At 47.6% G+C, this 13,951-nt stretch overlaps 1 protein-coding gene across 1 annotated transcript; it reads right to left on the reverse strand.

Moving 5' to 3' along the window:
* Positions 1 to 11,525: 11,525 nt before the first annotated feature.
* On the reverse strand, positions 11,526 to 12,422 carry LOC143169231 (olfactory receptor 6X1-like). The gene is given in 4 exon segments (XM_076356506.1): positions 11,526 to 11,893; positions 11,896 to 12,051; positions 12,054 to 12,254; positions 12,257 to 12,422. Coding segments are annotated over 4 exon segments (891 nt in total).
* Between the last annotated feature and the right edge of the window lie 1,529 nt (positions 12,423 to 13,951).

Below are 13,951 nucleotides of genomic sequence, written 5' to 3' on the forward strand. Positions count from 1 at the left end.
GCAGCGGCCCCCCCCGGCCAGCTTTCCCCAGTTTATGTACTGAGCATGACATCACATGGTATGGAATGTCAAAATGGCCAGTTTGGGTCAGCTGTCCTGGCTGTGCCTCCTCCCAGCTTCTTGTGCACCTCCAGCTTTCTCAGTCGGTAGAGCATGGGAAGCTGAAAAGTCCTTGACTAGTGTAAGCCCTGCTTAGCAACAACTAAAACATTGCTGTGTTATCAACATTATTCTCATCCTAAATCCAAAACACAGCACTGTACCAGCTACTAGGAAGAAAATTAACTCTATCCCAGCCGAAACCAGGACAGCCAGAAACAAGAAATCTTGTGGGTTGAGATAAAGACAGAGACATGGCTCACCAATTGCTGCTAAGAGCAAACCAGATTGGATTTGGGGAAAATTAATTTAATTTATTGCCAATTAATATAGTTTTAGTTTGTGAGAAACAAAATCAAATACTAACCAAACACCTTTACTTCCCCCTTTCCCATGCTCAATTTTATTCATTCATTCCAGACTCTTCTACTGCTGTCCCAAGCAGCGCAGGGCGGGTGGGGAGAGTTATGGTCAATCCAGAGTGGTTTCCCACTGCTACTCCTTTCCTCTCGTACTTTTCCTCTGCTCCAGTGTGGCTTCTCCACAGGCTGCAGTGGATATCTGCTCCACCATGGAGTATTTCCTCCTCCTCCTCTGATCTTGCTGTTCCCTCTGTTGTTTCTCACTCTTTTTGTTCCCTCCTTCTCTCTCTAGCTGACAATTTCTGCCCTTTCTTAAAAGATGTTTTCCCAGAGGTGCCACCAGCTTCACTCAGGGGCTCAGCGTTGGCCTGTGGTGAGTCCATTTTGGACCTGTCTGGAAGTGGCTGTGTCTGGCATGGAGCAGCCCTTTGTCTCTTCTCAGAGAGGCCGCACATGCAGGCCCCTTGTTACCAAAATCTTGCCATGTACACCTGTGGTGGGTTAACCTTATCTGGCTGCCAGATGCCCACCAAGCAGCTCTCACTGCCTCTCCTCAACAGAACAGGGGAGAAAATAAGATGAAAAAGCTCATGGACTGAGATAAAGACAGGGAGATCAATTACCAGTTACCATCACAGGTAATGGCTGAACAGGGAAGAAGAGGGAACTCCTCGTGAAGCTCAAGAGGAAAAAAAAAATGTACGATCTCTGGAAGCAAGGTCAGGCTTTGCAGGATGATTACAGAGCTAGGATTTGTATATGCAGGGAGAAGACACAAAAGGCCAAAGCTCAATTAGAGTTGAAACTGGCCAGTGTTGTATCTGACAACAAGAAGGGCTTTTTTAAGTACATCAATAGCAAAAGGAGGTCTAAAGAAAACATTGGGCTGATACTTGTTGAAGACAGCTGACTAATAGGGATGAAACTAAAGCAGAGGCATAGAATCATAGAATCATTTAGGTTGGAAAAGACCTTTAAGAACATCAAGTCCAACCATAAACCTAAGACTGCCAAGTCCACCACAAAACCATGTCCCTACGCGGCATGTCTACACGTCTTTTAAATACCTCCAGGGATGGTGACTCAACCCCTTCCCTGGGCAGCCTGTTCCAGCACTTCACAACCCTTTCAGTGAAGAAATTTTTCCTAATATCCCATCTAAACCTCCCCTGGCGCAACTTGAGGCCATTTCCTCTCGTCCTATCGCTTGTTACTTGGGAGAAGAGACCAACACCCACCTCGCTACAGCCTCCTCTCAGGTAGTTGTAGAGTGTGATAAGGTCTCCCCTCAGCCTCCTTTTCTCCAGGCTAAACAACCCCAGGTCCCTCAGCTGCTCCTCATAGGACTTGTGCTCTAGACCCTTCACCAGCTTCGTTGCCCTTCTCTGGACACGCTCCAGCACCTCAAGGTCTTTCTTGTAGTGAGGGGCCCAAAACTGAACACAGTATTCGAGGTGCGGCCTCACCAGTGCCGAGTACAGGGGCACGATCACTTCCCTACTCCTGCTGGCCACACTCTTTCTGATACAGGCCAGGATGCCATTGGCCTTCTTGGCCGCCTGGACACACTGCCGGCTCATGTTCAGCCGGCTGTCGACCAACACCCCCAGTTCCTTTTCCTCCAGGCAGCTTTCCAGCCACTCTTCCCCAAGCCTGTAGCGCTGCATGGGGTTGTTGTGGCCAAAATGCAGGACCCAGCACTTGGCCTTGTTGAACCTCATACAGTTGGCCTCAGCCTCAGCCATCAGTTGATCCAGCCTGTCCAGGTCCCTCTGCAGAGCCTTCCTACCCTCGAGCAGATCAACACTCCCGCCCAACTTGGTGTCGTCTGCAAACTTACTGAGGGTGCACTCAATCCCCTCATCCAGATCATCGATAAAGATATTGAACAAAACCGGTCCCAAAACTGAGCCCTGGGGAACACCGCTCGTGACTGGCCGCCAACTGGATTGAATTCCATTCACCACAACTCTCTGGGCCCAGCCGTCCAGCCAGTTTTTGACCCAGCGCAGAGTACACCTGTCTAAGCCTTGAGCCGCCAGCTTCTCTAGGAGAATGCTGTGGGAGACGGTGTCAAAGGCCTTGCTGAAGTCCAGGTAGACCACATCCTCAGCCTTTCCCCCATCCACTAGGCGGGTCACCTGCTCATAGAAGGAGATCAGGTTGGTCAAGCAGGACCTGCCTCTCACGAATCCATGCTGGCTGGGCCTGATGCCCTGGTTGTCCCGCACATGCCTTGTGAGCGCCCCCAAGATGAACCGCTCCATAATCTTCCCCGGCACCGAGGTCAGGCTGACAGGCCTGTAGTTCCCCGGATTCTCCTTCCGGCCCTTCTTGTAGATGGGCGTCACATTGGCAAGCCTCCAGTCATCCAGGACCTCCCCCGTTCCGCAGGACTGCTGATAAATGATGGAGAGAGGCTTGGCGAGCACCTCCGCCAGCTCCCTCAGCACTCTCGGGTGGATCCCATCCGGCCCCATAGACTTGTGAGCATCCAGGTGGCATACCAGGTCGTTAACTGCTTCCTCTTGGATTATGGGGGGTTCATCCTGCTCGCCGTCCCTGTCTTCCAGCTCAGGGGGCTGAATACCCTGAGGATAACTGGTCTGCCTGTTAAAGACTGAGGCAAAGAAGGCATTAAGTACCTCAGCCTTTTCCTCATCCTCGGTGACAATGTTCCCCCCCGCATCCAATAAGGGATGGAGATTCTCCTTGGCTCTCTTCTTGTCATTAATATATTTGTAAAAACATTTTTTGTTGTCTTTAACGACAGCGGCCAGATTGCGTTCTAGCTGGGCTTTTGCCTTTGTCATTTCTTCTCTGCACGACCTAACGAGATCCCTGTACTCTTCTTGAGTCGCCTGCCCCTTCTTCCACAAGCGGTAAACTCTCCTTTTTTTCCTGAGTCCCAGGAAGAGCTCCCCGTTCAGCCAGGCCGGTCGTCTTCCCCGCCCGTTCTTCTTACGGCATACGGGGACAGCCTGCTCCTGCGCCTTTAAGACTTCCTTCTTGAAGAACGTCCAGCCTTCCTGGACCCCTTTGCCCTTCAGGACTGTCTCCCAAGGGACTCTCTCAACCAGCGTCCTGAACAGGCCAAAGTCTGCCCTCCGGAAGTCCATGGTTGTGGTTTTGCTGGCCCCCCTCCTTACTTCACCAAGAATCGAGAATTCTATCATTTCATGGTTGCTAAGCCCAAGACGGCCTCTGACCACCACATCTCCCACCAGTCCTTCTCTGTTTGTAAACAGCAGGTCGAGCGAGGCGCCTCCCCTGGTAGGCTCACTTACCGGCTGTGTCAGGAAGTTGTCTTCCACACACTCCAGGAACCTCCTAGACTGCTTCCTCTCTGCCGTGTTGTATTTCCAGCAGAAGTCTGGGAAGATGAGGTCCCCCACGAGAACAAGGGCTAGCGATTGAGAGGCTTCTGCCAGCTGCTTGTAGAATGCTTCATCTGCCCCTTCATCCTGGTTGGGTGGTCTATAACAGGCTCCCAGCAGGATATCTGCCTCGTTGGCCTTCCCCCTCATCCTTACTCATAAACACTCAACGGTATCATCATCACAATCATTGAGCTCTAGACTATCGAAACACTCCCTAACATACAGGGCCACCCCACCGCCTCTCCTTCCTCGCCTGTCCCTTCTGAAGAGTCTATAGCCATCCATCGCAGCACTCCAATCGTGAGAGTCATCCCACCATGTTTCTGTGATGGTGACTAAGTCATATCTATTCTGCTGCACAGTGGCTTCCAGCTCCTCCTGTTTGCTGCCCATGCTGCGTGCATTGGTGGAGATGCACTTGAGCTGGGCTGTCGATTTCACCCCCGGCATCGGCACGCCACCCCTAGGTTCATCTCTAGTGAGCCTGGTTTTATCCCCTTCCCCCTTCGAACCTAGTTTAAAGCCCTCTCAATGAGCCCTGCTAATTCATGAGCCATGATCCTTTTCCCCCTGTGAGACAGCTGGACTCCATCTGCCGCCAGCGGGCCCGGTGCCATGTAAACCTCCCCGTGATCAAAAAAGCCAAAATTCCACCGATGGCACCAGCCCCTGAGCCACGTGTTGATCAGGTGTGTTTTCCTGTTCCTTTCAGTATTCTTCCCTGCTACTGTAGCGATTGAGGAAAACACTAGCTGTGCTCCCGATCCTTCAACCAGTCGCCCCAGTGCCCTGAAGTCCCTTTTGATCACTGCAGGACTTTTCTCTGCAACCTCATCGCTGCCAGCCTGTATAACCAACAGTAGTCGGAAGGCTGTACCAGACCAGGGAGTTTCCTAGTAATGTCTCTGACCCGGGCCCCAGGGAGGCAGCAGACTTCCCTGTGGGACGGGTCTGGTCAGCATATCGGGCCCTCTGTTCCCCTCAGAAGGGAATCGCCTATGTAAATTACCCTCCTTTTTTTCTTAGCAGCGGTGGTCATAATGCGTGGGTCTGACTGCCTCACCCTAGGCAACCTCCTAAGATGAGAGGGTCTGCTTCATTAGGGTTATCTGATCAAGGACCTTTTCAATGCAACGATGGTAATAAGTAAAGGGGGAAGCAATAAACGAGCACAGAGGGACACAAACCTGGCAGACAAGGTACAATGGAGACAATGGCAAAGACCAAAATTTCTTCCATCACTAATTGACGGGCCATTGAGAAACTCCAGACACAGCTTTGGAGAGGCCCCCCTGTACCTTTGTAACTGATGAGAAGGGGGACAAGAGGAACTGAGGATTTGCGATATTCGAGGGGTGAACTTACAAGGGAATATTTTGGGGAAGAGGACCAGGGAGGAACAAACTGGGGTGGACAGTTAGGGGCGTAAATCAGGGCCGGTCAGTGCTTGTCTGACTGAGCCCTGAGCCTGATCACCGCAGTCTGTCCTGTCTTATTAAATCCTTTCTTAACTCTCTCTCTGCATAGTGTCACTCTGTACCTGTGCTGCACAGACTTAAGTGCCAACTAATGCGGGGACTGGCATGGGTGGATTTGGTGCCAGCTACTAAATATGAAAGAGGAAATATATAGATATACATGTGTACGTGCGTATATTTATACGCACCTACATGTACACACATATATGTAATGTAGGAGGCATTTTGTTGATTAATTTTAATGCTTATTTTAAAGAAACCAGGAGGTTTGAGATCCTCATAATACTTTTACTGTTTCATTTCTCAGCTACTTTTTCAAAGATCTCAACAGAACATTAGAAGGATAATAGGAGGTGTAAATGGCTCCAACAGCAGGCCTAGTGACTGGGCTTTGTAGTTTGGAGGATGAAAAGAGATGCTTATCAAAGTATGCACAAGACCTCCAGTAAGTAACAGACAACTCCCTGCTATCGAATCAATAATGATATTGGCTATAAAGCAATGGTTCACTGGAAATGGAGGGGTATGGGAAGGGAAATGCCCACCTTAATTAGGAAAACAGCAATGTCTTACGATTTGTGAAAGAATGTGTGATGTGGACTAATGTTACTGTAGTGAGAGACTAATTTGTGCCAGAGCTTAGCACTAGTGACTAAAGTAAACAAAGCCTTAGGCCATATGGATTGTACTTTAGTTTTTATCTATGGAAATGTAACCAGTAAGGAAGTGTAAGTAAAAATTTAAGTACAGGATATTCTGTAACAAAAGATAAGGAAATGTCTCAAGACACAGGCGGAACAAGTGCCTGGAGGCTGCAAGAGCAAATCCAGAAGAGAAGACCCCAGACTGCGCGAACAGGATTGGATGAGCAGAAGTGCTATCAGGAAATCAAGCGACCTATAGAGACTGTAAAATCCAGTAACAATCCACAGATGGGGTCTCTCTTTGGAAGCACCCAGCTCCAGCTGTAACTACTATTGGATATTAAACATAGCAGAAGAAGAAACTCTGATTCTTTTATTAAAGCAGAACCTAGGGATGTGCCCTGTTGAGGTGGCATCTGCCTAATTCCTACCATGGTGGAGGTGGTGGCTGTACAATTCCTACAACAGTTACAAATGGTGCAGAACTACCACTGGTTGCAAAAACTAATTAATTAAGCCCAGCTGTCTTTGACTGTGACTCAGCAGTCAGCACAGAGCTAACCCTGAAGCAGGTCACCAGTGCAGATCACTCAGCTCTGCCTGAATGAGAACAAAACTGCAGGATCCACCCGGCCGCAGACATCCCATGACCTGGTGCCTGGAGAGATGCAGCTATCAAAGCCAAACAATTGGACTTGCCTATATGAACTGTTACACTTACAGAGGTGTTACTGATCTTAACTGTCTCATATAACTGTCTCAATATGTTCATGTCTATTGCCTCTGATGGGGTGGCCAGCAACCGCAGCCCTTGCGCGCCCGCCCCCGCCCCGGTTAATGCCCAGAGGAGTCAGGCTCCTGCCCCAATGTGTGCAGCCCACAGGGGGGCCCATTCAGGCTCTATGGGAGTGAGGAGCGGTGCAGCTTCTTCCAGTATTACGGGTCAGTGGAGGAGTGTCAGGGAATGTGGAAGGAGCGTGTCTGCTCTTTTAAGGCTATCTGGTCAAAGGAGCCGTAAACAAGAACATACAGAGATAAACCTGACACATGATAAGGGAGGCCAAGATGAGAACAAACCTGAACAAACCTCACCCTAATTGGTAAGGATGTGTGGAGCAAGTCTGAGAACATTTATTTTTACAGTTGGCAAGATAAGGAAAGGGAGGGAGACAAACACATAGAGTCATAAACCCTGACCAATTAGCATTAACAAAGACAATAACCAGAAACAAACGTCATCGGTCACACTAATTGATGAGCTCTCAAGAAGCCCTAGGCAACCAGGACATTGCAACTGATGAGGATGCAAACCTGAGCGTCCAGGATGTTGCATGGAGTCGGTGGGACCGTGTCAGCTCTTGAGGGAATGTGCAGAGGGGGAGCTGGGAGCCACAAAGAGGTGGGTAGACAGAAAAGGGGTATAAAAGAGGCTCGTTGGGTGTAAACCTGGGCCAGTCAGTGCTGGTCTGGCTGAGCTCTGCGCTTGACCGCTGCAGTCTGCCCTGTCTTCTTATTAAATCTTTTCATAACCCTCTCTGCATAATCTCACTTTACCCCGTGTGTACATCTGCTGCAGAGACTAAGTGCCAGCTGCTGGGGGATCAGCGTAGTGGATTTGGTGCCAGCTTCTGAAGTCAGGCTGTGGGAGCCACTGACCTCTGGTATCAGCTACTGGGGCCAATGGGATCCCATTGCAGCTACCAGAGCGAGCGGGGTCTCGGTGCCAGCTGCTGGAGCCAGTGGGGCTCTCAGCTTCCAGCTGCTGGGGCAGGAACAGTGTGTATCCCAAAACCTTTTACTGGGGGGACTGGCATGAGTGAAGTGAGTGAGGGGCTCAGCACCAGCAGCTGGAGCAGATATTGGGTGTGCATGGCAAGGTGTTGATAGCGGGGCGGCTACAGGCGTGGCTTCTGTGAGAAGCTGCTAGAAGCTTCCCCCATGTCTGACAGAGCCAATGCCAGCCGGCTCCAAGACAGACCCGCCGCTGTCCAAGGCCAAGCCCATCAGCGACAGTGGTAGTGCCTCTGTGATAACATATTTAAGAAGGGGTTAAAAATACCTGCTGGGCAACAACAGCAGCTGGAGAGGGGAGTGAGAATATGTGAGAGAAACAAGTATGCAGACACCACAGTCAGTGAAGAAGGAGGGGGTGGAGGTGCTCCAGGTGCCAGAGCAGAGATTGCCCTGCAGCCAGTGGTGAAGACCATGGTGAGGGCAGGTTGTCCCCCTGCAGCCCATGGAGGACCCCATACCAGAGCAGGTGGATGTGCCGAAAGGAGGCTGTGACCCCGTGGAGAGCCAGCGCTGGAGCAGGCTCCTGGCAGGACCTGTGACCCCGTGGAGAGAAGCTCATGCTGGAGCAGGTTTGCTGGCAGGACTTGTGACCCCATGGGGGACCCACGCTGGAGCAGTGTGTTCCTGAAGGACTGAATCCCGTGGAAAGGACCCACGCTGGAGCAGTTTGTGAAGAACTGCAGCCTGTGGGAAGGACTCACATTGGAGAAGTTCATGGAGGACTGTCTCCTATGGGAGGGAGCCCATGCTGGAGGAGGGGAAGAGTGTGAGGAGTCCTCCCCCTGAGGAGGAAGGAGCGGCAGAAACAACATGTGATGAACTGACCACAACCCCCATTCCCCGACCCCCTGTGCTGCTGTGGGGGAGGAGGTAGAGAAAATCGGGAGTGAAGTTAAGACTGGGAAGAAGGGAGGGGTTGGGGGGGAAAGGCATTTTAAGATTTGGTTTTATTTCTCATTATGCTACTCTGATTTGATTGGTAATAAATTTAACTAAGTTCCCCAAGTCGAGTCTGTTTTGCCTGTGATGGTAATTGGTGAGTGATCTCTCCCTGTCCTTATCTTGACCCACAAGCCTTTCGTTATATTTTCTCTGCCCTGTTCAGCTGAGGAGGGGAGTGAGGGAGTGGTTTTGGTGGGCACCTCGTGTCCAGCCAGGGTCAACCCACCACAAGCAGGAGCGGAGGTCACAGCCCACGTGACCGGTGCTGGCTGCTGTGGGGAGTGAGTGTCTGTATCTTCCCGAAACCGTGTGTGTGTGGAGGGTGTGTGTGTATTCACCAAAAAACTTAAAGCTGAACCAGCCGGTTAGTAGGAGGCCCCAGGTCTGGGCAGGGGTATCAGCTGGGCAGGGGGCCCGTGCTGGTACCTGGGTGGAGTGTGAGGTGCCAGTGGGATGTGTGAGTGCTGCGTGTTTGCAGGGAGCATCAAACTGGACCAGCCGGCAAGTAGGGGACCTGTGAGGTGGGTCAGAGGGCCAGGATCTGGGCAGGGGTACTGTTGTGGATAGTTGCGAGATAAATGGCTGGATTAATCAAGCATACTTCAAGCATACAAGGCCTAAGCTAACGAGCACATGGTGAGATAGATAAGAACTAGCAGAAACCAGACAAGGACAACCGGAACTGTAATGAAGGGTGGTGATGAGCCAATTTGTGACTATGTAAGGAAAAGTTCACCTCCTGCAGAGACCACCCGAGACCACTAGAAACCACCCAAGACCCCTGTAGAAGCTCCTAAAGGACTCAAAATTAATGCGTGAAAGACTATGCAGATGTTATAATTAGTTCTGGGAAATGTAATGAATATGTATGATTATTCCAAGAAATGTGATGCATATGTATATCGAAGAACCATGTAAGGGATGGTTGATGCAACGTACGGTGTGCAGGCTAGGCGGAGAGATCCCCCATGCACCCGGCGCTGAATAAAGTAATGCCTGCTCTTTAATACACCCAGTGTTAAGGAGTTTCATTCCCGATTTTTGGTGACAGTACCAGGAGAACAGAGGGGCTGTACCAATGCTCAGGGGACCCGAAAACACCCATGTGGCTTGTGAACCCTGAGTGTTGTGTGCACTAGTGGTCTCCTGTCTCTGACAGCCTGAGAGGAGGCGGGGACACAGATGTCTGCACTTGTGTGTTATGTGGGTCCCGTGTGTTGGTGCTGTTGACGGCAGCGCCTTGGCTGTGGCAGTCTGTGTGACCGATCGTCTCAGTGTCCTTTTGCATGTGTACATGTGTGTCCATGTGTCTCTGGGATACACACTGAGCCTCGCTACCGGTTGAGCCTGCAAAAAGGAAAGCAGCAGCCATGGCCATTGACCTGGGATGGAGACCCTGGACCTCTAAGCTTGGCTCTAGCGGCCGGCAGGAGGAATCACCAGGCTGTGGAGCTGCTGGAGGTGGTGGCTGCTTATAACATCCCTTAACATGCATCAATCCAGATCATGACGATGATACCATGGTTAAAACAGAAGTGATCAGTAGGATTGTTAAAAGGAAAGCCTGGAGTTCCCACATGCCTATGAACTGCAAAAGGGTTAATTCCCTCGTGGTGGTCTGGTTTTCCAACTTACCTTCATAATTTTTCTGGGGAAACATTGTAAATGAGGTAAATAGGGCCACTAAAACCAAATCTGGTAGGTTTATGCTGATGTCTCTGAACAGGTCTATCCATTCACGTGAGTCTGATTCCCTGCCTGTTTCTATAACAGCTTTCCATCTGTTTTACCACTACTTCAAAAGAACAGTTTTATTTCAAATTATTGTTCCTCAAAATACCCATACAAGCAAACCCATTCCTCCATCCCTTTACTTTCGTGTGTTGCAAACAGTGCATACGCTTGCCTATAAGCCCACGCTTACTCCCTTCTGCACACCCTCTTAAAGCACCTACCCTGGTAGCAATTCTTTTATTACACCGAGAGAGGCCAGGGCTGAGGTCAGCATTTACAGCAATGTCCAAGTTTCTAACATATATGGTAAGGTTGACACTTTCAATGACTCTTCATGGTTGCTGCCTACTGAGTGGAAGGTTTCCAAGGATAGACATGCATATAAAAATCTTAGGGAGGTATAAAAACTCTAGCCATAATTTTAAAGGGGTTTGTTTTTTGTTTTCTTCTCAAAGGAATTCTGATTTACTTGAGAATAGAAGGCCAGAATTCCCTAAGATTACTTCCTTATGAGAAGCCATTTTGCCAGTGAATACCAGCTGAGATTTTCATTCAAAGTTGAACTGACAAGAGAGACTAAGGTGACTATCTAAATGAGGATACCTACCCTTTAGCCGAGATTAGTCTAACCACACAGGAAACATTTTCTATAAATCTTTGTTTTAGTTCAAACAATGATTAATTAAAGGAAATCGTAAGTTTCAAATTACACAGACAATCAGTTGAAGCAATGAGAGAATCAATATTCTTGATTAGAATAATCATATGAGAAATTAGGGAAGCACTGTATAACCATCACATAAATCACATAAATGATGCAGAACATAAATAACAAAGAGGATAGCTTATGATGATCTATGCTGATTTTGCTATGTTAAAGGTCAGTGGAGCCACAACAAACATGAACACAAACCCCTCAACCTCTTTATTTTAGAAGAATTATAATCTAAATCATCTGCCTTCTTTATAAAAATTATTGATATGTACTTCCCAAAGAGACTTCTAGAATCAGTTTGCTACAGGAGCCTGCAGAAAAGTCAACATTTTAGTCCTCATTCTTTAACCTCAAATATTTTATTTCTAGCCACTGATTTATTTCAAGGCAGTCTTTACTGCTTTGTTCCTCAAAGTATAAATGAAAGGGTTCAGCAGTGGCGTTACAAAGGTGTTCAGAAGGGATACCGCTTTGTTCATATTTGGTGAGGCGTGCCCTCTTGGCCTGACATAAATGAATATGACCGCCCCATAAAGCATGATGACTACAGTCAGGTGAGCAATGCAGGTGTAGAAAGCTTTCTGTCTCCCAGTAGTAGATGGGATCCTCAATATGGTAAAAATGATGGCGAAGTAGGGGATGACAGTCAAAAAGGAAGTGCTAAACAGAACCACTGTAGTGACAGTGAAAATAAGCCGTTCAATATGGTGGGTCTCAGTGCAAGCCAGCTTCAGCAGTGGCCCAGCTCACAGTAGAAGTGACTGATGATACTGGGGCCACAGAATGGCAGTCCGAATACCAGAACAGTTTGCACAAAGACAATCAGAAAGCCACCCATCCAAGAGCCAAATGAGACCTGAGCACACAGTTTTCCACTCCTGATGGCGGCGTAGTGGAGAGGGTGCATATTGCTATGTATCGGTCAAAGGACATGGCTGTGAAGAGGAAAAACTCAGTAGCACCAAGGAACAAGTGGGAGAAGGCTTGGGCTTTGCACCCAGCTATGCTGACAGACTTCTTGACATCCAGAAGACTGGCCAAAAGCTTGGGTATAGTGGCCAAGACATAGATGATTCCCAAAAATGACAGATTTCCAAGGAATATTTGGGTTTGTGGAGAGCGTTGTCATTCACCACTGTGGCAACGATGATGACATTCCCAGTGGCAGTCAAAATGTAAATGACGAAGACTCCCACAAAGAGCAAAACATGAACCCTTTGAAGGCTGGGGAAACCGAGAAGAATAAATTCAGTCACAAAAATCTGGTTTTCCATCCTCTGCTTCCACGATGTATATTTCTGCATTAATAAATATAGCAAGTAAAGGAGTGATCAAAGGGGTTTTTTATGTGAGGAGGAAAGAGGAAATATATAGATATACATGTGTATGCACATATAGGTATGTATACAAATATATGTATGCAAGAGACATTTTTTAATTGATTTTAACATTTATTTTAAAGAAACCAGGAGGTTTGAGATCCTTATAATACTTTTACTGTTTCATTTCTCAGCTACTTTTTCAGTTGAAAAAGTGATCTCTTTTACATTAGAAGACTGCATGGAAAACTGAAGAATTTATGATCGACAGTGATATATACTGGTAATATTCCCTCTACCAGTTACATTTCTACAGGAGCCCTTACGCTAATTTATGTCCCCTAAAAGATGGATGTCTAGTCAAAATTAATCTAGGCTCCTACTTTGAAGCCCGGAGTACAGCCAAAAAGTGATATAACCCCATCTGGACGTAGGCAACATGAACTACCCCTTACCATAGGCGTTTCTCCATAGCAGAAGGTAGGACAGCTAGATGGCAATAGTTATCCAAAAATGTTATTGTTTAAACAGAGATCAAACGTGTACCACCTTTTGTATATACAGAGCCTTCATAAGTCTGTCCTGGATGTAGCTTTATGTAAGAATTCACTCTCTTTCCAAGCAATTATTTCATGCTAAAAAATAGACTATGCAGAAAATATTTTAAATATCTGATTTATGAAGATTTATGCCACCAGTTTTTTGTTACCTTGGTCTTTTTCATCCTCACAGGTTGTTGTCAAGCAGTTCTAAATGAAGGAAAGAGCATATGAGTCACATCTCAGACCTATTAATTGCTCATGCATTTGGTTTTACTCCAAAAAAAAAGTACAAATGTTGGGGCTGTCCTTTCATTTGTACTTATCAAAATAAGCATTAAGTTGACTTGGGAGTAGAAATCATGATCTTCCCTTGCTAAGTACATTTTAAAAGTCATTCAAGTTTCAGCCCCTTCCTGCTTTCGGACAGGAATACCTTACTAATACGTTATTGTCAACACATTGTGTCTCTATTCACCCTTATTTCTATCATGCAATCTAACTGCCCGCACATACAAACAGTCTAAATTTCTTGCACAACAGATTTTTCTGAAATACTTTCTTTTTCTTGTCCTAAAACACTTAGAGTATAATACTCACATGTCTCGGTCTCTTTAGGGCCTGTGGATTACCTTCAGTAGCCACCAATGAGTCTCTGAATAACGAAAAGTCAACAATGGAAGGAATATATTCACATTTGTGAACAAGCCATCAATGTTAAAATCATCATCCGAAATAACAAACATATTCTGAGGAGGGAAGGGAGATAAGTATCTGTCAGCAATGTCTATACTCAGCATATAATTAAACCTCTCTATGTGCTATTGTTAAGCAAACTGAGTGGCTCCAGACCGAGGGAAGATACTCAGGTAGCTCCACTGCACATTCACAGGCGTTTAATAAAGCCCGTTACTTGCAAAGACTAGTAGCTGGGAAGGAGCAATT

The sequence above is a fragment of the Aptenodytes patagonicus genome, chromosome 20 (genome assembly GCF_965638725.1).
Source record: "Aptenodytes patagonicus chromosome 20, bAptPat1.pri.cur, whole genome shotgun sequence".
Taxonomy (NCBI): domain Eukaryota; kingdom Metazoa; phylum Chordata; class Aves; order Sphenisciformes; family Spheniscidae; genus Aptenodytes; species Aptenodytes patagonicus.